The following is a 25,021-nucleotide window of genomic DNA, read 5'->3' on the forward strand; positions in this document are numbered from 1 at the left end:
GTGCAGCAGCGGGAAGGAGGGAGAGGGGGACCGGGACGGGGGGAGGGGACGTCGGGGCGTAATGTGAGCGGTTTTCCGTCTGTTTCTCCCACTTCCGCTGTGGCCTCTAGGCGCGCCTGTCCAAGTCGTTACGATGTTCGCGAACCGGTTGGCGGCGACGCCTTGTCCCGCGGTGTCATCCCCCCCCCCCCCCCCCGCGCCACCAGGCTCTGCCGTCCTCGTTCTCCCGCCGAGGCTGGCGGCGGCGCTGCGGGGCGGGGCCGGGCGTCCGAGCCGCTCACCGGGGGCGCGGGGGGCGCGAGCCAGGCCGGATGCCGGGATGGGGGGCGGGCGCCGGGCTGCACCCCGGTTAGGGCGCGCCAGGCTCAGGTTAGGCACGCGGGCCCGTCCCCGAGACTCAGACCAGTCTCGCCAGGTGAGCACCGTCACCGCGAGGGCGGCGAAGGCGACCGGGCTCCTCGCTCCCGCCGCGGCCCCGCAGCCTCTGGGTGGCCCGCCCGAACCGCGCGGGCCCGGGACCCAGCCGGCGTCGGACGGGTCGCCCGGGTCAGGCGCGTCAGGGTTGGTGCCGCGCCCCGGGCCTCCTTCGGCCCTGCCCCGCCCGACACAGCGCCCGAGGCCGCGGACGCGGTGGGGGACAGACGCTGCGGGTTGCGCGGCTCCGGGGCGGGGCGGGTAGGGCTCCGCGGCAGGCAGACCCGCGTGGGGCCGGAGCGGGGGGCGTGAGCACCGGCGGCTGCGGCGGGCTCGGGCACACGCCGCCCTGCCCTGCCCTCCCAGGCGCCCGGGAATCGGAGGCTGCAGGCCCGCGGGGCCGGTTCCCGGCGGGAGGCGCTCGGCCGGAGCGGGGACGGGCGCACGCCGGCTCCTGGCGCTGGGGACCCCGGCGCCCGCCCCCAGCGGACCGCGCCGATCGGAAGGGGACGCGGCACTTTACCCCTGGCGGCCAGGAGGTCCCCGCCCGGGACTGGGAAGACCCCGCCCCTTGCTGGGGTCCCGTCGGCTGAGACCCGCCCCCTTCCCCAAGCCACGCCCCCTTCCCCCAAACCGCACCCCTCCTCCCCAAACCACGCCGCTCTCCCCGCCAGGGCCGCCCGTCCCACAGGCCCCGCCAAGCCCCGCCGCTCCGTGCGACCACGCCCTCCAGGCCCCGCCTTTCGCCAGGCCCGGCCCTTCCCCGCGGGCGTCCCTCTGCGTGACCGCACCCCACACTGGCCCGGCCCCGCCCCACCCCGAGCGACCGCGCCCTCTCAGGCCACGCCCCAGCGCGGTCCCCGCCTCTCCCGCGGGCTGAGGCCCCGCCCTGCCTAAAGGGACTTGCCCGGCGTGACCACGCCCTCCCCACGACCACGCCCTCCCCTCCGCCGGCCTCCGCAGGCCCAGGAAGACGCCGTAAGGTAGCCTTGCTCCCGCGCGGTTGCTAGGAGTGCTGCGGGGTGCTGGGGGTGCTGTGAGGTGCTACGGGGTTCTGGGGTGCTGTGGGGTGCTGGCAGTGCTGCGGGGTGCGGTGGGGTGCTGGGGGTGCTGTGAGGTGCTGCGGGGTGCTGTGAGGTGCTGTGAGGTTCTGGGTGCTGGGGGTGCTGTGAGGTGCTGGGGGTGCTGTGAGGTGCTGCAGGGTGCTGGGGGTGCTGTGAGGTGCTGCGGGGTTCTGGGGTGCTGTGGGGTGCTGGCAGTGCTGCGGGGTGCTGGGGGTGCGGTGGGGGTGCTGTGAGGTGCTGCAGGGTGCTGGGGGTGCTGCTGAGGTGCTGTGGGGTGCTGTGGGTGCAGTGAGAGTGCTGTGGGGTACTGGGGGTGCTGTGGGGTGCTGGGGGTGCTGTGGGGTGCTGTGGGCTTCTGGGTGTGCTGCGGGGTGCTGTGGGGGTACTTGGGGGATGCTGCAGGATGCTGGGGGGTGCTGCGGGGTGCTTCGGGATGCTGCCGGGGTGCTGAGGGTGCTGGGGGTGCTGCGTGGGTGTTGTGGGTGCTGTGGGGGTGCTGAGGGTGCTGCGTGGGTGTTGTGGGTGCTGCGTGGGTGCTGGGCGTGCTGCGTGGGTGTTGTGGGTGCTGCGGGGTGCTATGGGGGTGCTGAGGGTGCTGTTGGCTGCTGGGGGTGCTGCTTGCTTTTTTGACAGATGCCCCCAAGTCTATCACCAGGTGTGGCCTTGCCAGCCAGGTTCAGGCTGCCGGGGAGCCTGGCCTGGCGGCAGGTGCCTGCAGGGAAGCAGGAGGGTCCCCTGCGCAGGCGACAGCAGGCCCTGGGTCCGGGGCGGCCAGCGGGCCCCTTTCTCCCCGCGAGGACATTTGGGTTTCCCTCAGCGGTGTTTTTTCCTTCTGTTTGTTTCCCCTTCCTGAGGTCTGCGGGCTCCTTCCTGCACAAAGGTGTTTGAAACCCTGGATGTTTTCTGAGGTTTCAGTGTGGCTGGCAGAGTAGTAGACCTGGGCACTGAAGCACTCTGGGAAAAGTAGAAAAGCGCGTAAAAATCTGCAATGACTGTGGAGCGATAAGGACAGAGTATTTGGGCCGACTTCCTCTCCGCTGGGGAGAATATTCACAGGTGTGCAGTTAGTGTTGTTCTGAAACCGATTTTTCACTGCAGGTGACATCCTGGATGTGTCCCTGGGGCACTGCCTGTTCTTGAAGGTCCTGCGATGTCCGTCCCTGCACTGGACTCTCTCCCGCGCCCTCCCCGAGCAGTCCGTCCTCCTGTGTGACCCGTGACAGACCATGGGACAGGGACCCGCCACTCTTCTCCGATGCTGAGGCCCCCAGTTGGCAGGCGCGGCCTGCGTGGACCTGGCGCCGGGGTGTGCTGAGGAGCCGGGTGCTTTGGCTCAGGAGCGAGAGCCGGCCTCCCTTCCCACCCCTCCAGCCCCAGGGGAACCCCCAGAGTGTCCTGGCTTAGGGACAGTTTGCACTCACAACCTGAAGGAGAATCCCAACCCCACTGGACAGAGGAGAAACCGAGGCCCAGAGAGGCGACAGGGAAGAGGTGGACCCAAGTCTGGGTGCCGGGAGGAGACCCAAGGGGCTGGTGCTGAGCCCACGGGGGCTGGCGGGGGGGAGGGCGGGGATCCAGCACCTCTGCCCGGAGCGCTCTCCAGGGCCCATGCCCACAGCCCAGGGGCAGCGAGACCTCCTCCTGCCGGGCACCCCCTGCTGCCTCGCAACTGCTGGAGCGTCCCAGGGACACCCACGGGGCTCTGTGACACTGCTGTCAGAGTCACGGTCCGCATGCAGGCCCTTCGGCACCCCTCCCCACTGTCCTGAGCTCCCCCTTCTCTTTACCCCCTGGGCTTCTGGCCAAGGTCCATAGGCACCCACTGTGTGACCTGGGAGCCCCTGGGGGGGCAGCAGTCTACCCCCTGCTTCTGGGTTGGGGACCTGGGGCTGCTCCTGCGGGACCCACTCCCAGGGAGAAGCCAGAGCGCCTTGCCTGGGAAGGTGAAGTCCAAGGGCAGCGAGACCCCCCCACATCCTTGCTGGCCCCCTGGCTGCCACCCCACCCCCCGCCTGCTGCTGGCTCTCTCCGCTGGGAGGGGTGTGCTTCTCTGCCCCTCCCAGGAGGAGTCTGTTGGGCCTGGACGTGGGCAGAAAGGGCCGCACAGCGGCCCAGAGCAGGGATCTGTCCCCAGCACCCAGGTCACAGCGTAGGTCCGACCTCACCACCGCTGCCACGCAAAGGCTGCAGGAGGGACTGGGCGGGTTGGGGAGAGGGAGGCAGGAGAAACGATGGCTTCGCCTCCTCTGGGGCCGCAGGGCCTGAAGACCCCACAGGAGAACCTGAAGTCTAGGAGAGAAGCCCCCACACGGCCTGGCCCCCTGTGGACAGACGCGTGAGCCACATCCCAGCCTTCTTGTGGAGTCCGGGGCGATGTCACCAGCCCCCGGCCCTAACCTGGCACATTTCCCACATTCAGCACCCGCTAATGCCACTTCCTTCTGGGCCCAGGTCTCTGCCCCCTCGCTGGCCCCTGTGCTGAGGGGGCCTCTTCCCTGTGCAGTAACCTGTCCTCTGGCCTGGGTGTGTCTCTGCGCCTCATTCCTGGCCTGTGTGCCTGGTGGCATCTGGCCGAGCCAGAAGCAGCCCTCACCCCACACCCCTGGGTGCTCTGATGCGCAGAACCCACGTTGCACCTTTCTTTACCTTTGAACCCTGCGGCCTAAATCGGCAACCCCTTTCTGATCCTTTGAATTGGGTAGAAAGATTTTTTCCCCCATACGGTGTCTTTCCTGCCCTTAGGATTTGCTTCTGGCTCACCCCTCCCCCCGGGAGCTCACCGCTCCTCCTCACCCGCTTGCCGGCCCTGCTGCTGGCCAGTGCCCGGTGCCGCCGCCCTGCCCGTCTGCGTTCCTCCTCCGCTGGGCCCTGGCTGTGTGTTTCCAGCACGTGCCTCTGGAATGACCTGCGTCTCCAACAGCTGCCATCGCTCAAGCGCATCCCCTCCTGCCTCCCCAGGCAGCTGGGCCCCATCCCCAGGAGGGGCCACAGCAGGTCAACAGCCAGGCTCTACCTTGTAGTGTCGGCCGGTGTCCCTGGGGTAAGTGCTGCTGCCTCTGTGGCCGCTGCAGCAGGGTTGTGAAGCCACACCCACCGTGCACTGTTCCGCTGTGCAGACACAGTGACCTCAAGGGCATGGGTGTGGCCGTGGAGAATTCTTACAACTTTATGTTGTTGCACGTGTCAGAATTCCCAGAATTGCTTCCTTTTTTTTTTTTTTTTTTTTTTTGTGAGACAGGGTCTTGCTCTGCTGCCCAGGCTAGAGTACAGTGGCATCATCATAGCTCACAGCAACCTCAAACTCCTGGGCTCAAGTGATCCTCCTGCCTCAGCCTCCCAGAGTGCTAGGATTACAGGTGTGAGCCACTGCGCCCAGCCAGAATTTCCTTCCTTTTAAAGACTGAATAATATCTCAGTGGATGGGTAAGACCACATTTTGCTTGTCCGTTCATTTGTTGATGGACCTTTGGGTTTCTTCTACCTCTTGGCTATCGTGGATAATGCTGCTACGAACATGGGTGTACAAGTATCTCTTTAGGATCCTTTTTTCAATTTTTTGAGTATATCCCCAGAAGTGGGATTGCTGGATCCTATGGTGCTATGGTTGGAAACTTACTTCCCAACGCGACAGTGTTGGGAGGTGGGACTAACGAGAGGTGATTAAGTGGTGAGGGTGCTGCTCTCATGAAGGGCCTGGTGCCATGATGGAGGGACTGGGTTGGTTATCTCGGGAATGGCTTTGCTGTAGAGCTAAGTGTGGCCCCCCTGGCTCTCGCGCTCCCTGCCCTGCGTCTTCGCCTGGGATGACGCACGATGGCCCCCACCAGGTGCCAGCGCCCTGCTGTCGGACTGCCCGGCCTCCAGAGCCGTGGGCCAAATAAACGTCTATTGTCATAAATCACCCAGTCTCTAGGATTCTGTTACAGCAACACAAAACGGACTAGGACATGTGGGAATTCTATTTTCACTTTTTCAAGGAACTGTGATACTGCTTCCCACAGCAGCTGCACCAGTGGACATTCCCACCAGCAGTGCACTAGATTCCAACCTCTCCACGTCCTTGTTCGCCCTGCTATTTTATGTTTCTTTGACAGTAGCCATCCTAAGGGGTGGGAAGTGGTGTCTCACTGGAATTTTGACTTGTACTTCTGTAATGATTAGTGAGGTTGAACATCTTTTTTTTTTTTTTTTTTTTTTTAATTTCAGAGTATTGCGGGGCCATAAACATTTCGGTTACATAAATTGCTTTTGTACAGTTAGAGTCAAAGCTATAAGTGTGCCTGTCACCCAGATAGTGTGCATTGTACCCATTAGATGTGAATTTACTCATCTTTTTGTGTGCTTGTTGGCCATTTGTATATTTTCTTTGGAAAAATATCTATTCACGTCCTTCATCTATATTTTAATCAGATTGTTTATTTTTTTTTTGTTGTTTGGTTGGAGGATTTTTTTTTTTTTTTTTTTTGAGAGACAGAATCTCACTCTGTCACCCGGGCTAGAGTGCCGTGGCATCAGCCTAGCTCACAGCAACCTCAAACTCTTGGACTCAAGCGATCCTCCTGCCTCAGCCTCCCGAGTAGCTGGGACTACAGGCGTGAGCCACCATGCCCGACTGAATTTTCTATTTTATGTAGAAATAGGGTCTCCCTCTTCCTCAGACTGGCCTTGAACTCCTGAGCTCAAGTGATCCTCCTGCCTTGGCCTCCCAGAGTGCTAGGGTTACAGGCGTGGGCTACCATGTCTGGCCATCACAATGATTTTAGATATGTCTATCTAAAAATTTTATTGTGTTATATTTTGCCCTTAGATCTGTGACCCGGCATGTGGTTTAAATCGAATCTCTCTCTTTTTCTGTGTGTGGACGTCCGGCTGTTCCGAGGCCCGCTGTTGGGGAGGCCGCCCTTTCCTCGCCTGCCTTCCCACCCGCGTCACTGTTGGCTCCGTGTTCGTGCGGGTGTCTGGGTTCTGCTGTCCAACAGACCTCTGTGTATGTCCCTCTGCCAAAACTACACTGCTGGGAGTGAGCCTCAAACTTGGGACCGTGATTGTTTCCACTTTGATCTTGTTAGAAATTGTGTAGGTTACCCTGGTTTCTTTGCTCTCCGTGTCGTGTTTCAGCTTGTCCAGACAGAGGTGCCGGAGGACGGGGCGGAGGCAAACTCACCGCCAGCCCAGTGCACTTTGGATCCTGCTCTTTGCTCCCCGCCTGCTGCTGTTTACGTCACAGGGCGCTCGAATATTTGCTCCGTGTGTTCCGCGCAGGTTTTACAGCTGCGTTGCCTGGGAGAGGCAGGGTGGCCTTACTCCTTCTTACCTGGAACCAGAACTCTCTGGTTAATTTTTAATAGTGTGATAATGGTATTGTGGTTACATTCTGAGAGCCCTTATTTTTTAGAGATGCAAACGGAAATACATATGGATTAAACGATTTGTATGAAACCACAAGGAGAGACTATTAAAAAATATATCAGATTAGGAAAGATCAAAACATTAGAAAACGGAAGGGCAGCACGAGGGGGTGGTTTGGGTACTGCTGCAGCCAGCCCTTGGGGGGCCCAGTCCCAGCCCTCCACCTTCTAGAATGTGGCTTTGAGCATGCGCCAAGCGCCCCCAGCCGTCCCAGGGTAATTGTAACCCTTCCCCCGCCGTGGAGGACAGAGCGGGTGTCGTGCAGAAGGTCCGGCCGCGGATGAGCACCAGGGATGCCGCTGGCGGGGACGGAGGGTGCAGCCCCATGGCGCGTGGTCTTGCGGTTCCAACGTTTTAGATGCTGCGCACGGTGGTGACTCTGGGAGATGTTCCTGTGGTGTGGAGTCACTGGGGTTCGTGGTGACAGTAGGTACCCACCTGCAGGCACACGTTTCACTCCCACGGCACAGGCCTGATCTATTTAGAATCGAACCCGATGCCACTGTCAACAAGAATGGGCAGGCCGGGCACGTGGCTCACACCTGTGATCCCAGCACCCTGGGAGGCCAGGGCGGGAGGATCACTTGAGGCCTAGAAGTGGAGACCAGCCTGAGCAAGAGTGAGACCCCGTCTCTACTAAAAACAGAAAGAAATTATCTGGCCAACTAAAATATATATAGAAAAAATTAGCCGGGCATGGTGGCACATGCCTGTAGTCCCAGCTACTCGGGAGGCTGAGGCAGTAGGATCGCTTAAGCCCAGGAGTTTGAGGTTGCTGTGAGCTAGGCTGACGCCACGGCACTCACTCTAGCCCGGGCAACAGAGTGAGACTCTGTCTCAAAAAAAAAAAAAAATTCACATGGAAATGCAAGGGAACAAGAATAGTCAAAACAATCTGTAAAAAGAAGATAGATTCTCACACTTCCTGATTCCAGAACTTACTACAAAGCCACAGTGATGACGGTGCGGTAGCAGCATTGGGACGGACATCCCGATTAGCGGGATTGAATTCGGAGTCCAGAAATGAATTATGGTCAGCTGATTCTTGACAAGTAGCCAAGACAGTTCAGTCGGGAAGGAATGATGTTTTCAACAAATGCTGCTGAGACAACTGGCCATCTACATGCAAAAGAATGAAGTTGGACCCAATTACCTCACAATGGATCATAAACTTGAATGTCAGACCCAAAAGTATAAAATGGTTTATTGGATCTAACACCAAAAGCACAGAGACAAAAGAAATTTTTGTACATAAATTAGATTTCATCAAAACTGAAAACTTTTCATTTTATTTTATTTATTTTATTAATTAATTTTTTTTTTTTTTTTTTTTTTTTTTTTTTTTTTTTTGTTGAGACAGAGTCTCACTTTGTTGCCCAGGCTAGAGTGAGTGCCGTGGCGTCAGCTTGGCTCACAGCAACCTCAAACTCCTGGGCTCAAGCGATCCTACTGCCTCAGCCTCCCGAGTAGCTGGGACTACAGGCATGCGCCACTATGCCCGGCTAATTTTTTCTATATAGATTTTTAGGTGTCCATATAATGTCTTTCTATTTTTAGTAGAGACGGGGTCTCGCTCAGGCTGGTCTCGAACTCCTGACCTTGAGCAATCCACCCGCCTCGGCCTCCCAGAGTGCTAGGATTACAGGCGTGAGCCACCGCGCCCGGCCTAATTAATTTATTTATTTTAAGACAGGGTCTCGCTCTTGCTCAGGCTGGTCTTGAACTCCTGAGCTCAAATGATCCACCCACATCGGCCTCCAAGAATGCTAGGATTACAGGCGTGAGCCACCGCGCCCGGCCAAACTGAAAACTTTTGAGTTTCAAAAGCTTCCAAAGGGCCGGGCACGGTGGCTCACGCCCACAATGCCAGCACTCCGGGAGGCTGAGGCGGGCAGGACCACGGACGTGCACCCTCACCTGGCCATTTCACCTCTACTCTTGAGTGATAGTTCAGAAATTTATAAAATTCTAAGTTAACAGTTATTTCCTCCCAGCACTTAAATGATACCACTTCACTGTTTTCTTGTTCCGATAGTTCCTGATGAACTGCCTGCCATCAATCTGATTATTGATCTTTCATACACAATCTGGTTTCTCTCTGCTGATTATATTGTCTAACATTGTCTGTTTATCCTTGATGTTGTGTAGTTTTACCTTGTTGCGTTTGGATGTGGGCTTACTTTTATTTGTGCTTTTGGCTCATGCAGGGCATTTTCAGTGTGAAACCTCACGTCTTTCCTCAATTCTGGAAAGTCTCGGTTGGTTGTTTTCCAAATGTAGTGAAAACAAAACATGGTCAGTACAAATGGGAGTCACGGATTATAGATCACGCCCCCTCTTAATTATCGTAGATGCCAATAAACGTGCTGCGGACTTACAGCTTTTACGTGTTCCTTCCCCACAAAATAGAGTCCTAGCGCGCTATTCGCCCACACCATAAAAACCTCGGTTTTTGTGATCAGGCGGCATCTGCACTCAGTGGTTTATTAATAAAACTAAAAGTGATTCTGACATTTTCTGAACCTAAAACCTAAGTGGGACTTTTCTTTCTCCTTTCCTCCTTCCAGATGCCCTTTTCCTATATCCTTCCTTCCTTTCACATGGTTGAGCTGGAAAATCTTTATGTTCTGTTCTGGAGTCACATGCAAACCTTTCATGGTCTATCTATGGAATGATTCCAACCGTTAACAATCCACATGTGGGGTTTACGGTGTTATGACTAAGACGTCATTCAGTGCTGAGCTGTGACAACTGCGATGACGTTTCCTCACTGTAGCACATCGTACTTTGCAAAGATGGCCTCGGCCTCCCGCCACCTCCGCCTGCCCTTCCCACAGTGCGATTCTGAGGGTTCCCCCGTGAGGTCTGCGTGGGCCTGTGACTGCAGCCGCAGGGATGCCACGTGACTCCCAGTGGCAGGTGGCTTCACCGTGTTCTTAGAACGCGAGCCCTTCGGGTCCCCCGCCATGGACTGGACTGTGCCACCCACCTCCTCCCACCCAACACGGAAGCCCTAACTCCCAGGGCCTACAGGGAGGTAAAGTTAAATGTCATGTGGGTGGAGCCCTGACATGACGGGGTCAGTGCCCTTAGGAGGAGACACCTCTCTCAGCAAGGGCACCGATACCACGTGGGGACAGTGAGAAGGTGCCGTCTGCACACCGGGAAGAGGCCTCACAGGAACCGAACCCACCTGCGCTTGACCTTGGACTCTCAGCCTCCAGAACTGTGAGAGATGTCTCTTGTCGAAGCCACCCAGGCTGGCATTTGTCACGGCATCCTGAGCGGACTAACACAACCTCCTCAGCGCCTCCCACTCCTCCGTGCTGTGGGAAGCTCAGGCAGCCTGTGGAGAGGAACTGAGGCCCCTGGATGTGCCCCCAGCCTTCAGCCAGGTCGGAGTGACAGTCCCATGAGTGAGCTACCTTGACAGTGGATCCTCCAGCCCCCAGATGAGCTGCCCCAGCTGACACCAGGTGGAAGAGTGAGCCGTCCCCATCAAGATCTGTCCAAACTGCAGATTCATGAGCAAAATAATTTATTGTTATTTTTGGCCACTGAGCTTTGGAGTCATTTGTTATGCAGCAATAGATCACTGGTATTTTTGCCTGTGAACTTTCTGTTTTCCCAGGCACTGCAAATCTGAAAATGTATTCACTGTATCCTTCCACTCGGTACCCATTCTGTGTTGCTTTCCCTCCAGACTTTGCATGTATTTCTCCACTCTCTTCTGGCACCCGGTGCTGCTGCAGAGAAGTGACATCCTCTCGTGCTCAGTCCCTGGAGGAGAGTTTTGTATTTTCCTCTTGGGAAGCCGTTAGGGTCTTCCACTGATCTCTGCTCTCCTGGTATATCGTAACCATGTGTCCTGCTCTGGGTCCTTCGCTTTTCACTCTGTAGGGAGCTCGGGGCACCCTTTTACCCAGAGACCAAGATTCTTCAATTCTGGGAAATACAGGTTTCTTTAGTGCTTTCTGCCCCTCTGGAATTCTCATTAGTTTGATACTGGACTTGAACTAAGCTTTTTTATCTTTTCTTGCTTATTTCTTGAGTTCCTTAACTTTATCTTCCAACTAAACTTTTCTTAAAACAAGTGGTTTTCATCTTCCCTGGTTCTGCGGGTTGACCGGGCTCTCATGGCTGCAGTGACGCAGCAGCTGGGCCGGAGCCACCCAACGCCCCGCTGGCCTCTGCTGCCGCCCGCGCCTGGTGCTGGGGAGGCTTGTGCGTCTTCACGGTCTCTCTCTGAGGCTGGCCTCTGCAAAAGTGAGCATTCCAAAGCATTTAACTTAAAATAATTTTAATCTATCATAATTTTATCTCCTGAAAGCTTTTTCTTGGGCTGTTTCTTGAATCATCTTTACTGCTTTACGAGTGGAGGCTATTAAGTCCCTCTGAACCTTCTAAGACAGTGCTGGATGCTCTTTGTTTCTATTTCCTGTGTCTTCTCAGGTCATCTTTTAAATTGTTGTTCCCGTTGGAAGTCTTCCCAAATACCTCACGATCCTTAGCAGTCTATTTAAATCTAAGAAAGAGGTGACGGGAAGCTAATATGGAGTTTGCATTCAAGAGTGGGACTTGTCAAATGCTTTGGGCTTTGCTGTAGGAAACCTGGGTAGGGAGCTCATTGTTAGGCCAGCCTAATCTGACCCTACAGAGGGGTCTTTTTCTGGAACATTCAGTACTCCAAGGTGACTCTCCCATGACTTATGCTGGGGGACCCTGGCTGCTGTGGCATCCATGTGTGTTGGGGGGATGTAGGGATGGGAGACTCTGTCTCCTTGGTGTCACCAGCGCCCGCCCAGGCCCTTCACCTTTCCGGGGCTCTGTACCCAACAGAGGGGGCTCAAGGCTAAGGCTTCCTCCCCATGCTTCATTGTCACCAAGCTTTGCCTCAGGACATCGATGGCACTCGCTCACCTGCTGCGAGTCTACCCCTTCCTCACCCCCTCCCTACAAGTTGCCAGGAGGGAGAGGGGAACAAGCCCCGGTGCCCAATCTATCGTTTTAGACCAGAATGGAACCCAGTTCTAATCCAGATGGTGCCATGTTGTCCCCTTTCTGGGCTTCATTTCCTCTTCTGCCAAACAGGCAGGTGGCTTCGGTGAGCTACGGTGCCCCAGGCTCGGCTGACTCATTCCTGACCCAGGCTGATGCGGAGTCCAACCCGGCCTCTCTCGACTGCAGAGAGCCTCACCTTTGCACATGTGACTCACCTGGGTCCTCCGTGGCATAGTGCAAACTGGGTGCAGGAGGCCTGGCTTTGCCATTTTCTAATGACTGTGGCCTTTGGCATGTCCCTCCACCTCTCCGAACCTGTTTCCCCACCAGTAAAATGCAGCTGATTACCCCACCTGCCTTGGAGGGCTTTTGCAGTCGCTAAGTGACTGGATGTGAGGGTGACCTGCCCAGGGCAGCCCAAAGTCAGGGCTTGATCATGAGAACGCCTGTTCCCAGCCAAGGTCGGCCTGTGCCAATAATAAAAACAGCAACTTTCTGAGTGCCTTCCAGGGGACAGGCTCTGCACATACTTCGTCCTTTTCGCAACCCACAAGGAAAGTACTATTATCTCTATATTCCCAAGGAAGAAACTGAGGAACCAGAGAAAAACTAAAATTTTGTGGAAATTAAAAACAGAATTGAGGCCAGACACAAAGGCTTATGCCTATCATCCTAGCACTTTGGGAGGCTGAGATGGGAGGATCGCTTGAGGCTAGGAGTTCATGACCAGCCTGACTGAGACCCCATCTCTACAAAAAATAGAAAAATTAGCTGCATGTCATGGTGAGTCCCTGTGGTCCCAGCTACTTGGGAGGCTGAGACAGGAGGATCACTTGAGCTCAGGAGTTTGAGGTTGTGGTGAGCTATGATCAATGATGCCACGGCATCCCAGCCCTGGATGACAGAGTGAGACCCTGTCTCAAACAAACAAAACAAAACAAAAACATCCCCCCCAAACCAAAAGCAAAGCAGAATTGAAAAAAATTTTATATAAAAGTTGAAAGATAAAACTGAAGAATAATAGAAGTATAGAACCAACAAGGATACGGAAAATATGAGAAACAGGATGGGAAGCCTGGAAGGTCAGCGCAGGAAAGGATGTGAAGTTCAAGTCAAGACAGCAGCTGGGAGCAAAGCAATTGGTGTCGAACAGATAAAGGCTGCAGAATTCTTCCAGGTACTTTTAAAACGTATATAGATTCCTGATCACATGAAGACCAGAGATGCAGTAATTATTTATTAATATTTACGTACACTAAGTGCCTGTATTACGTTCATGCATTCACATGTTCAGGCAGCAAACATTACTGAGTGGCTGCCACGTGCCTGCACCGTCCAGGGCACAGCCCTGCCTGCAGGAAGCGCGCTTTCTCCTGGGGAAACAGACACACAAAACCAAGTCATGCGGAGTGTCAGGGGCGATGAGATGGGGACACGGGGTGCGAGGGGCCGTCCTGGTGCACGGCCCGGGAAGCCTAGCTACTTGGAGGAGGACTCAGGGCAGTGCACGAGAAAATACCCACCAGCGAGCAGAAAGGCCAGAGTCCTCTCGAGGGGCAGGCAGCGGGGAAGTCGTGCTGGGCCATCAGGGACACTGAGGGCCTTAGGGTGCACACAGAGTGGAGGAGGGACAGCCGTCCTCCCCGGACAGGCGGGGTGCCCGCGGGGACACACCGTGTCCCTCCCTGACCTCCCTGCGGCCAGTGACACGAGCGTCAGTGACGGGAGCGTCCCTCCACCGTGAGCCCGGGAGGTCTCATTATTACCCCCTAACGGAGAAGGAAACCGAGGCAGGAGAGGCCAACGGGCCGTGCCGGCGGCGTCTCCAAGGCCTGACGGCCCGTACGTGTGACCGGGGCGGGCCCAGTGCGGACAGGGGGTCGCGGCGTGGCCAGAGTGGGGACACCTCGCACCCGAGAGGACAAGGCGGGGAGGACGTTGCCGGGTGGGGCAGCGAGTCGCGGGCCGAGGCCGCCCCGCCGCGCCGGGCAGACGCAGGAGACGCCGTCCCAGCTTCGGTGGGAACCGGGCTCGGCGTCCCAGCGAGCCCCGCGATGCGCATGTGCACCATGACTCCGCCCGCCTGCCGCGCGGCCTGCCGGGACTTGTAGTCCAGCGCCGGCGGCGTCCGGCGCGGGGTGGGGCGGGACTCGGTGTCCCAGAGAGCCGTGCGCCGGGCCACGGAGCCACGCCCGCCGTCGCCGCCGCCGCCGCTGCTCCGTGGGCTGAGAGGCCCGGGCGTCTCCGGGCGAACGGAGGCTGCGGGTGGGAGCCTTCGCGGGCGCTGCGGAGCGGGCCGGGGGAGGCCGGGATGGAGCCCCGCGGAGGTGGGCGCGCTGCCGGGCGGGCCGCGCCGGGGCGGTTGGGGCGGGCCCGGGAGGAAGCGGGCCCGAGGGGCCCGGGCGGCGGGCGCAGGCGGGGGGCGGCGGGCGCGGGGGTCGCCCGGGGCCTCCCGCCCCCAGCCCGCCGCCTCGGAGCTCGGCCCCCGGTGGCCGAACGGGCGGCGAGCGGGCCTGCCGTCCCTCACAGTGGACTGACGCGAGCGGGCCGGTTCCGAGCCTCCCGCGGGACCTCGGCGCCTCCCGGGCTGCGGACGGATGGTGCGAGGGCGGCGCGGCCATGGCTCACCTCCGGGGATTCGCCACCCAGGTGAGGCTCGGCGTCCGCCCGCGCGTGCGCGCCCCGAGCCGGCCCGACCCGGAGCCAGGGCGGCGCGGGAAGGTCCGTTTCGCTCCCGGCCGTCGCGGCGCAGGGCCGCGCTCCCGCGGGAAGGGGCGTGGGGCGAGGGAGGGAGCAGCGGGGCAGGGTGAGGGGCTCGTGCTCGTGGCGTTTCGTGTGGCAGAAGCTCACGGGCCTCTGAAAACCGCTAGGTGGCTTTCTTTGTGCGGGGTCAGAGAAGGGACACCTTACTGGGGGCAGGGTCGGCGGGGCGGGGCCCCTCGCGGGCATCCTGCGGGAACCTGGATCTGGCATCGAAGGGACCGGGAGGTCGGGTGCACGGAGGCCCGGGCCGGGCTGGGCAGGTGCAGAGGCCGGAGAGGGACCCCGGAGAAGCGGGGAAATCAGAGAGAATGTGTGTGTTTGCTTTGCGCGAGGGGAGGTGGAGAAGGCTGCTCTGCGGGACCTGTTTAAGCCCGGCTAGGAGCTGCACCTGGAAGATTCGAGTTATTAACGTCTGTGCTCTTCGGTTAACTGGGTCTTGTAACGGCCAACATAGAGCCACCTTGAAGTTCTGGCCTTGTGTGGTAACCGGCCAGCTCGGAGGGGCCCACTACCGCGAACCCTGTCGGTGTTTCCCGGTACCCAACTGGCCGCCAGCCTCGGGGCTGAGCCGGTGGCTTTTGTGTTTCAGAGCTGACGTGATCCGAAGGTGGCCCAGCAAGCACCATGGCCGCTAGGTTTTCCTGCATCCTGACCATGGGTTTCGCTCTCCTCGGTGCCTTGGCTGGGGTCAGGCCTTGGGCCAGCTGCTGCCAGGTGTTGAACTCACCTCTGGGGACGAGTAGCCCTCCCTGCTCACGGCTGTGGCCTGAGTTTTGAGCGCTGGGAGTGCCGAGGGCAGGAAGCGCCCTTCGCGCGGGGGCAGGAACTGCAGTCAGGGCTCCTTGGGGGAAGCCAGGCCAGCCTGGAAACCCGGAACAGCAGAGCAGCTGCTGGGCAGGGCATCCTGGACCGGCTGCGGTCGCCGATGGGAACCGGGGCCTGCTGGCCGACGCTGAATCAAGCTAACAGATTTTTTTTTATTTGTTTTTAACATTTTGTGTCTGGTGAATTATATGACTAAGGTCCTGGGAGGAAAACTTGCCTCCAGCTTGTAAGAACTGCAGGAATAGCTCCTGTGAGTCACAGGATGAGAAATTAGAGCCGTGAGCTGCCCTGTCACTGTGTTGATGGTTCTTGGCCTGGTCAGACCCAGGGGAGGGAACGCAGGGACACTGGAAGGGACCCGGAAGGTAAGGTGTGCCCTCTTCCTTTCAGGGGCCCCTCTGTCCAGCCTGCACCGTGAGAGACTCGACTGTGGACAGTATCAGGAAACCTAGTAGGGCTGTGTTCACTGCTGAGACGGTTGCCGCGGTGACCTGTGGCCCCGCGGGGCAGTCCCTTTGTGGGATAATGGGGTACAGCCCTGCAGCCTGTGCTCGGGCCGGAGACTCCCCCCACCGGTTGCGGGTGCTGCGGCAGCGTGTGGCTCTCAGCTGCTCCCTGTGGGCTGGAGGCCGGGGGCGGCCTGGCCGTGTGCACTGGGTGCCCCCTGTTGCGTGGGGTGACACTGACGGCAGACGCGTTGGCGTGTGGAGGCCCCAGACCTGGCAGCCCAGGGGCAGCTTTGGAGAACAGGGGTCTTGAGGGTCAGAGGCAGTCAAGTGGCATGATCAGACTACCCTGCCGTCCGAAGGAGGAGCCTGAGGCCCCCCAGCCTAGAAAGCCACTTACGTTAACTTCACCAAGGTGGGGGTGGGGGTGGGGTTGTCCTTGCGAGGTCATTGCAGGGTCAGGATGGCAGCAGGAAGGGTTCCTGTCATACCGTTTCTGCTCAGGCTGACCCAAGGTGGTGGGCACCCGAAGAGCATGGGATTTGGGGTCCCACCCTCCCTGCCGAGCCCCGGCTCTGGCTTAGGGGTCTGCGGGGTTCTCTTGCTGTGAGGCAGTGGAAGTCGGAGTGCCTGCCCGGGGGTTTCCCTTGGGCTGCCGTGGGGGACCCGGCCTGGCTCCGGGGCCTGCGTGGAGAGCCGTGGGTGGGAGGACATGTCATCAATGTCATCAGCAGAGGCTTGAGGCTGGGAAGGGGACCCCTGAGAGTCCGAGGGACAGAGGTGCTGGGTGATGCTGCCGGGCCGTGGCCCCGCCTCCCCCAGGTCCTCTCTGAGGTACCCTAGGAGGCAGAGGACTTTGTCCTCAGAGTGACAGGAAGACATATGTTCAGGGCACCAGGCCTGGAGTCACCAAGATGGCCCCTTGGAGGTGTCTCCCGGGGCTGTACTGGGGTGGGGTTGGGGCTGGGGCTGGGGCCAGACGGGTGGAGTGCCATCGCAGGGTGCCAGGTAAGTGCTGGCGGGCTGAGCCCACGGCAGGGGGATTGGGTACGACTGCTGGGCCTGATGGGGGAGGGGCAGGCAGAAGGAGGCTGCTGCTGAGCCCTCGCCCTGGACGGGGCAGGGGACGGCGATTCCCCCCCCCCCCAGCTGGTCCCCCACTGGGAGGTGGAGAAGGTGCCCCAGCCAGGGCAGGAGGTGATGTTTTAACGCAGTCCCCTTGCCGGTCTCGGCCTGTGGGCTGGTGCGCTGGTGACGAGCGTGCGCGTCGCGGGCTGGCTTTCCCTTCAGCCGGGGCTGGCTCTGATGTGTCTGTGCCGCCGGTCCCCAGCCTGCAGACAGCGGAGCGGCTGTGACTCTCGTTAGGACGCGGAGTCCGCAGGAGTGGGGAGGCTGGGCAGCTGCAGCTCACCTTGGCTAGCGAGGCCTGAGGGACCCCAGGCAGTGGCCGTCCTCTCTGTCTGGCCAAGTCCCTCTACCTTGGCCTTGGGGGGCCCTAAGCACCCCTGCTGTCTCCTCCACAAGCTTTAGGGCTGGGCCCCCAGTTCAGGTGAGGGAGTGAGGAAGGTCACTTTTGGCTGAACTGGCTGATGTGTCCTTAAGCGGCCGAACCTCGGCTCAGCCCGGGTGTGTGTGGCTGCGGCAGCCGACCTGCCCTGGCTGCTGCGCGGGGCCGCGCCCCAGGCCTTGCCAGGCCAGCCTGCGTGGAAGGATTGCGTGGCCTCCGTTGAGATGCTGCCCTTGTGCCCGGGCCCTTCCCCTGCCAGGGCAGGCTCTTCTCCAGAGCTCCTGTCACCTCGAGGCCTGGCGCTCGGAAGGCGGTTGGGCAGCTGCCCGTGAGCCGTCCTCCCTCCTGGTCAGAAACCCTGGAAAGCAGCTAATTGGCAGTTTCAGACGGAAGCGTAGCCTCTGGCTGGGACGGCGTCCAGTTGGCCCCAGCCTCTGTGCTGGCCACGTTATGTTGGCATCAGGACGCTGTCATGGGGCAGCCCCTTGTCGGGAAGCACTTCCTGGTGGAGGTGAGACCCAGCAGGGCTTGGGAACTGCCCGTGTCTGGACGAGACGCGAGGCTCCTGCCCCGGCCCTCGCACAGGCCCTGCTCAGGGTGGGCCTAGCATGTGCTGGCTCCCTCCGCCCTCTTGTCACCCTGGGCCTGTGCGGGCCACCCCTGGCACTTCTGAGAACATGATTGGTCGTTGCTTGGTGTGGGGAGCATGGTGGTCTTGGGGGCAGGGGATGCCCAGGGGGCCTCTGTCTTGATGAGCTCTGGGGTTGCCCGAAGCCTGGGACCATCTCAGCCCCCGGTACCGAGGCAGCCGTGCCGAGGGGGCGGGTGTCGCCCAGAGTCAAGAGTGTGGGTCGAGGCCTGAGGACACACCTCCTGCCGCTGGGGCCACTGTGCCATGGACGTGGCACCTTCCACAGCAGTGGCTCAGCCGCCTGCAGGCCTGGTTTGTTTAAAACAGGCCCCGTGCGGCAGCTTTCTGCGTCCGAGAAGCGCCAGTCTCAACTCAGTGCTGATGGGAGGGTGCGGCCGTCAGGAGAACCGATTTGGGGGTGAGGGGCCCTTCTGAGGGCTGTGGCTTTCAGGAGTGCAGGAAAACTTGGTTAGCAGATGCTGGGTTTTGTTTTGTAGTAGAGTTTATTAGAGCAGTTTCAGGTGTATGGCGAAATAAGTTCGTAAACACGCCCCCCCCCGGGGGGCATTAGCCCTTTATTAATGTCTTGCATTGGGGGGTGCATCGTTAACAGCTGACGAGACCGTGTCAACACTTTGTCATTCCCCAAGGCGCGACCTGCTGTGTCAGCCAGAACCCTGGTGCTTTGGCCCGTGTGGGGGCGTCTCCCTTGCACGGAGCGTTCAGTGTAGGTATTCAGAGCAAACAGGGACACAGAAACCAGAAGGGGTCGAGGTGCCCTCCCCGGCCCCCCCTCGCTTGTGGGTCCCCCGTCCCAGCAGGGCGGCCTGTGCCGTCGGGCCCCAGAGCTGACCGGCGCCGCCTGCCTCTGCCCCGCCGGCCCGCAGCACCCGCGAGTGGACCCTGAGGAGCTCTTCACCAAGCTCGACCGCATCGGCAAGGGCTCCTTCGGGGAGGTGTACAAGGGCATCGACAACCACACAAAGGAGGTGGTGGCCATCAAGATCATTGACCTGGAGGAGGCCGAGGATGAGATCGAGGACATCCAGCAGGAGATCACCGTGCTCAGCCAGTGCGACAGCCCCTACATCACCCGCTACTTTGGCTCCTACCTGAAGGTGCTGGGGGAGGTGGGGGCTGCCCGCCCTGCGCCAGGCCCGCTCCTCCGTCTCCAGGGGCAGCGATGGGCCTGCGGACCCCCGGCGGGGCAGGGTGGCAGGGAGGGACAGGGAGCCACGGGGTGCGAGGGGTCCCGGTCGGGAAGGGCAGGGAGGTCCTGGCGGTTCCCACGGACTCAGCTTCGAGGTAGAGCAGACCCTGCAGGGGACGGCAGCCCTGGGGCGGGCGGGGCCTGGGCAGGGTCTGTAAGGGTCGCTCGGCCCTGCGCTGGCCAGAGGGACCCGTTGGCCTGCCTGCAATGGCTCCCGTGGCCAGGGCAGTCCCGTGGGATGGCCGCAAGGGCCCTGCTCACAGCACTCGGGGGACCCCTGCAGGTGGAGCCCCAACCCCTGCTGGCCGTGGTCACACAGGGGGCCTGCCCAGGGCCCCGTGGGGCTGGGTCGCCAGCCTGGGCTTTGATGGGGTGTTTACTGGTGAGGTGGACTCGGCCCCCGCTGCGAGCACTGGATCCGTCACCAGGTGCCGACAGCAGGGGTGTGGCGGGAGGGGAGCCGGGCAGGGCTGCCGGAGCCCTTTGCTGTCGGGTCCCTGCCAGGGACAGGCCTGCTGGGCCCATGTGGCCTGAGCCCTGGCTGACTCTGCCCTGCTGGGGAGTTGGGAGGGGCTGGCCCGTGGTCCCCACACGAGGGCACGGCCCCGCGCTCCCTGCTGACGGGATCTCTCTGGTCCCAGAGCACCAAGCTGTGGATCATCATGGAGTATCTGGGTGGCGGCTCCGCGCTGGACCTGGTGAGTTGTGGCCGCAGCAGTGGGCAGCTTGCGGGGGATCGTGTGACATCCCAGGGCTCACCAGCCTCGGGCTCGGGGCTCCCTCAGGCCACCTCTCCTTTGGTGCCCCGCAGCCTGGGTGTCAGTTAGGAATCACCTGCCAAATGCAAGCTGCTCCTCACAGCTCTGCCTGGTGCCGACGGCCGGTCTGTGCCGCCCTGGGGGCGGGCGGGTCTGTGCCCACCGACCTGGCGTCTGCAGCTTAGTTCTGTTCCCAGAGTGGTTACGGCCCCCGGGGCCCCTCCCCTGTTGGAGAGGCAGCGTGCGCCTGGGCTGGGCTGGAGCTGAGCCCCCTCGTCCCACCCTCCCGTCCAGCTTAAACCGGGCCCCCTGGAGGAGACCTACATCGCCACCATCCTGCGGGAGATTCTGAAAGGCCTGGATTATCTGCACTCGGAGCGCAAGATCCACCGGGACATCAAAGGTCCTGCCGAGGGTGGCACGGCCCGTCCTGGTCCCACGGAGCCTGGACCGGCCAGGCCTGTCAGGGCTGAGTGGCTGGTGGGGTCCGAGGTCTGGGGGTGGGAGCGCTGCGGCTCCCCGGAGGCAGTGGAGCTGTCCTGCCCCGGTTCCCAAGATGCTGCTCCTGACGGAATTTGCCCACGGGCCGCGGAACCGACTGTGCACCTAGAGCGGCTCAGACTGAGGTCGCAGTTGCCGGCTCTCACCTGCGGTGCCGGCCGTGGGCTGGGCGGCCCTGCGGGTGGCAGCCGTGGGCTGGGCGACCCTGCGGTGTCGGCTGCGGGCTGGGCGGCCCTGCGGGTGGCAGCCGTGGGCTGGGCAGCCCTGCGGGTGGCAGCCGTGGGCTGGGCGGCCCTGCCGTGTGCACAGGGGCTGGGCAGCCCTGCGGGTGGCGGCCGTGGGCTGGGCGGCCCTGCGGGTGGCGGCCGTGGGCTGGGCGGCCCTGCGGGTGGCGGCCGTGGGCTGGGCGGCCCTGCGGTGTCGGCTGCGGGCTGGGCGGCCCTGCGGGTGGCAGCCGTGGGCTGGGCGACCCTGCCGTGTACACAGGGGCTGGGTGTCGGCCACTGTAGGTGGGGGGTGAGTCTGGCCGAGCAAGGGATTTCGTGGCCCGTGTCGGCCATGCCCTTGGTCAGGGTCACTTCTCAGGAGCCCGTTAGGGAAGTTGCTCTGCGGTTGGGATTCGTGGTGACAAAGGCAGGGAGAGCGTTCCTGGCACTCAGGCCGGGGGAACTCAGGTGGCCCTGGGTTTGAGAGTGGCGAGGAAAGCTGAGGTCCCAAAGATAGCCCTGCTGGTGTCCCCAGGAGGCCAGGTGGACACCACCAGGCCACCTCTCAGGTAGCGGCACCCAGGGCTGCACAGCGTGGGGCCCGCATGGCGCTGAGGGTGATGCCTGCCTGTCCTGTGTCAAGCAGCTGCCAATGTGCTGCTCTCGGAGCAGGGCGACGTGAAGCTGGCAGACTTCGGGGTGGCCGGGCAGCTCACGGACACGCAGATCAAGAGGAACACTTTCGTGGGCACCCCCTTCTGGATGGCGCCTGAGGTCATCAAGCAGTCGGCCTATGACTTCAAGGTGGGTGTGGCGGGCGGGGCGGGTGTGGCGGTGGCTGCGGCTGGCTCAGGTGCTGCTGGGCAGCGACAGTCTCCGCGTCCTGTCCAGGCTGACATCTGGTCCCTGGGGATCACCGCCATCGAGCTGGCCAAGGGTGAGCCTCCGAACTCCGACCTCCACCCCATGCGCGTGCTGTTCCTGATCCCCAAGAACAGCCCGCCCACGCTGGAGGGCCACCACAGCAAGCCCTTCAAGGAGTTCGTGGAGGCCTGCCTCAACAAGGACCCCCGCTTCGTAAGGCCTGGGGGCCGGGGGAGCTTGGGGCGGGCAGCTGGGTCCAGGGGCACGGCCCACCGGCCACCCCAGCCCCCGCAGCCCCCGTTCCAGCCTGTGTCTGCTCTCCTGAGGGCGGGCCGGGCTGTGCCTGGTGACTGGTGTCTGTCCCCTGCCAGCGGCCCACGGCCAAGGAGCTCCTGAAGCACAAGTTCATCACGCGCTACACCAAGAAGACGTCCTTCCTCACCGAGCTCATAGACCGCTACAAGCGCTGGAAGTCCGAGGGCCACGGCGAGGAGTCCAGCTCCGAGGACTCGGACATGTAGGGCCCTGCCCGTCCTCGTGACAGCCCTGGGCGTGACAAGGGTGTGGTCCCCACCCCAGAGGCAGGGGTTTGGGCGCCAGGTGTGACGTCGGGCAGGATCCCCGCGTGCCCCTGGGCTCTGCAGCCTGGCGGAGCCCACCCAGCACTTGGGTCTCGCTCTGGGCCTTGAGGGGCCCCGGAAGGGAATGAGGGTGGGGGGTTCCCAAGGCGCTTGTGACGGCTCGTCCTCCTGCAGTGACGGCGAGGCCGAGGACGGGGAGCAGGGCCCCATCTGGACGTTCCCGCCCACCATCCGGCCGAGTCCCCACAGCAAGCTGCACAAGGGGACGGCCCTGCACGGCTCCCAGAAGGTCTGTCCCTGGCCCAGTCCCAGAGAGGACCGGCCCCGGATCGGCTCGCCCGGGGGGCAGGGTGGGCCGGGCCCTTTGCCTGCAGCCGGTGTTGTCCACCCGGTGTGTGAAGCCCAGCGTGGCGCTGAGCGTGGGCCCGGGGTGGACGTCCGAAACCCCACGTGTACGGGGAGGCTGGGCCTGTTCAGAGCTGACTCTGTGAGGAGAAGGGACCGGGTGGGGGCGGGGGGAGGGGGGAGTCATAGGCCCTCAGGCCTGGCCGCCTGGTGGCTTCGGAGCTGCCCCTGGGCTGTGCCTCATCCTTTCAAGGACACCAGAAAGCGGCCCTCACCCCGCCTTGGCTTCCCCTTCGCAGCCCGTGGAGCCCGTCAAGAGGCAGCCGCGGTCGCAGTGCCTGTCCACGCTGGTCCGGCCCGTCTTCGGAGAGGTGAGGGGTTGGGCCTGGGGCGGGGACATGTGCCTCCCTCCGTGCGTGGCACAGGCCTCCGTCCAGCCGGCTGACTGGTTTAGACTCGGGAGCAGCTTTCTGGGGGAAAGGACCAGACCTTGGGGGGTGGACTGTCCTAGTGCCACCCGTTTATGTTCCCAGACCTGCTGGGGTCCTCTGGTGGCCAGGCTGGCTTTGCACAGGAACTACCCTCCTGTGAGTCTTTCCTGAAAGCGCAGACGCGCTAGATGACACCAATGAGAGAAGGTTTAGTTCTTGATGTTGGGTCAGTGCCAGGGCAGGGCGGCCGTGTGCCTGTGTCAGCGTCACCTGATGGGCATCTCGCGTCATCCCCAGAAAGGCCCTGCAGACAGGAGCCCCGCGCTGGCCCTGGGGCCTGGGCAGGGGTCGGGCCAGGTCTGCCCTCCAGGGGCCTCAGCCCCCTCGGGCCAGGCAGCACCTGCAGCCCAGGAAGGGGGTGCGGAGGCTGCTGGGGAGACGGTGGGGCAGCCCCAGCCCCGCCCCCCAGGCCCAGGCAGGAAGTGGCTGCCTGGGGCCAGATCCTGGGCAGCCCCCTCTGGGTGCGAGGGGACAGGGCGTGCAGGGCACTCGGGCATGTCTGGGTGGACCCTGTTCTGGGCTTCTGTGACCCTCAGCGGGGCGGAAGCCATCGGGTCTCCTGAGCACGGAGGCCCAGAGTGCAGTGGGGCGGGCTCCGTGGTGGCAGGGCCACTGAGGCCTGTGGGCCGGCGGCTGTGCCAGGTTCAGGTCCCAGGCACGGGGCCCCGAAGCCCGCGGCGCGACTCCGACTGGGCGTGCGCCGGCAGAGGCGGCTGTCGGCCCATCAGGCACACGGTCTCCCTGCAGCTCAGAGACAAGTACAAGCAGAGCGGCGGCAGCGTGGGCGCGCTGGAGGAGCTGGAGAACGCCTTCAGCCTGGCGGAGGAGGCCTGCCCCGGCATCTCGGACACGCTGATGGTGCACCTGGTGGAGCGCGTGCAGAGGTGCGGCAGCGCGGGGTCTGGGAGTGCGAGGGAGGTCTGGCCTTGGGGCGTCCTGCAGTCCCTGGCCCGGTCGTGCAGCTGACCTCTGACCTCTGCCTGGTGGCGTCCAGGAGCTGCACCGAGGGTTGGCCGGCGTCCCGCCCCACCCTCCGGGTGCCGGCCCGGGGCCTGCACACACAGACCACCCCCAGCCAGCTCGTGGGGTGGGGCTCTGGCCGCGCTGCTCCTGAGACCGATGTGTCGGGGACACCTGTGGCCCCCCACGGTGCTGCTTGCCACAGCCGCCACCCGGGAGGCCGGGCTGCGGCAGGGCAGAGCAGCGGCGGGCTCTTGCCTCTGCAGGTTCTCACACAGCCGGAACCACCTGACGTCGACCCGCTGAGCCTGCTGGTCAGAGTGGGAACCAGGCCTGTCTGTCCCCAGCTCCGTGACGACTGTGCTGACTCGGAAGGCCTGTGTGCCCTCTCCTGCCTGCAGGACACGCCAGAGCCTGTGGGCCTCACACGCCAGGTCACGGTCCCCTTCCCTGCAGTGTGTGGTCCCACACGCCCGCCCCCACCTCCCCCTGCTGGCCCGTCGGGAGCTGTGCCTGGCAGCGGAGCCCCCAGAGGACCACGCAGCCCCGTGGCCGCTGGCGTGGCCCAGTCTCCTCAGCACCCTTGGGAGCTGGGCCCGGCCCCTCTGTGGACTCACCGGCGCCCAGCCCAGGGGCAGAGCGACTGTGGGGCAGCCCCCAGAGGAGCAGCCTGGTCCTCCTCACCCGCCCGGGACGTGTCCTGCTGGGCCCATGGTGGCCCAAGATGGTCCTAGGTTTGCCTTGTGGTGTCAGATCAGGTACTGTGTCTGCTCCTAAGTATTCGTGTCATCCAGACTGTTGTGTTTCTAAGACAAGTGAGCTTGTTTCCCCGTGTTCTGAGGTTAAGGTGTTAGATTTCGTAGCACACCGAGAGGCCCTGCCACTTTCAATAAAGACCTGAACTGGAGACGTGGAGTGTGGCGCCCGGGCAGGCGTGTCCCTGTGTCCTTGCTCTCCTGGTGGCAGCGCCTGGCCCGAGTCCGCGTCCCAGGGAGGCAGAGAAGAGCACGCAGGCGGTTGGGGTGATGCGGTTTATTTTTAACAA

The 25,021-nt window shown here is 61.7% G+C and overlaps 1 protein-coding gene across 4 annotated transcripts; it reads left to right on the top strand.

Moving 5' to 3' along the window:
- Window positions 1-14,089: 14,089 nt before the first annotated feature.
- Window positions 14,090-24,620, top strand: STK25 (serine/threonine kinase 25). 4 transcript variants are annotated; one of them, XM_069480929.1, is made up of 12 exons: window positions 14,090-14,215; window positions 14,418-14,537; window positions 18,948-19,178; window positions 19,912-19,968; window positions 20,323-20,431; window positions 21,382-21,539; window positions 21,627-21,812; window positions 21,971-22,116; window positions 22,355-22,469; window positions 22,825-22,896; window positions 23,764-23,900; window positions 24,243-24,620. In XM_069480929.1, the coding sequence occupies exons 2-12, from the start codon at window positions 14,508-14,510 to the stop codon at window positions 24,280-24,282; spliced, it is 1,281 nt and encodes a 426-aa protein (XP_069337030.1). In that variant the 5' UTR covers window positions 14,090-14,215; window positions 14,418-14,507; the 3' UTR covers window positions 24,283-24,620. The 4 variants fall into 4 exon arrangements, with proteins under 4 accessions (XP_069337030.1, XP_069335318.1, XP_069336210.1 ...); XM_069479217.1 differs by lacking the exon at window positions 24,243-24,620 and having other exon boundaries at window positions 23,764-24,041; XM_069480109.1 differs by lacking the exon at window positions 24,243-24,620 and having other exon boundaries at window positions 14,091-14,153; window positions 23,764-24,041.
- Window positions 24,621-25,021: the final 401 nt, after the last annotated feature.

Source organism: Eulemur rufifrons, chromosome 1 (assembly GCF_041146395.1).
Source record: "Eulemur rufifrons isolate Redbay chromosome 1, OSU_ERuf_1, whole genome shotgun sequence".
NCBI lineage: Eukaryota > Metazoa > Chordata > Mammalia > Primates > Lemuridae > Eulemur > Eulemur rufifrons.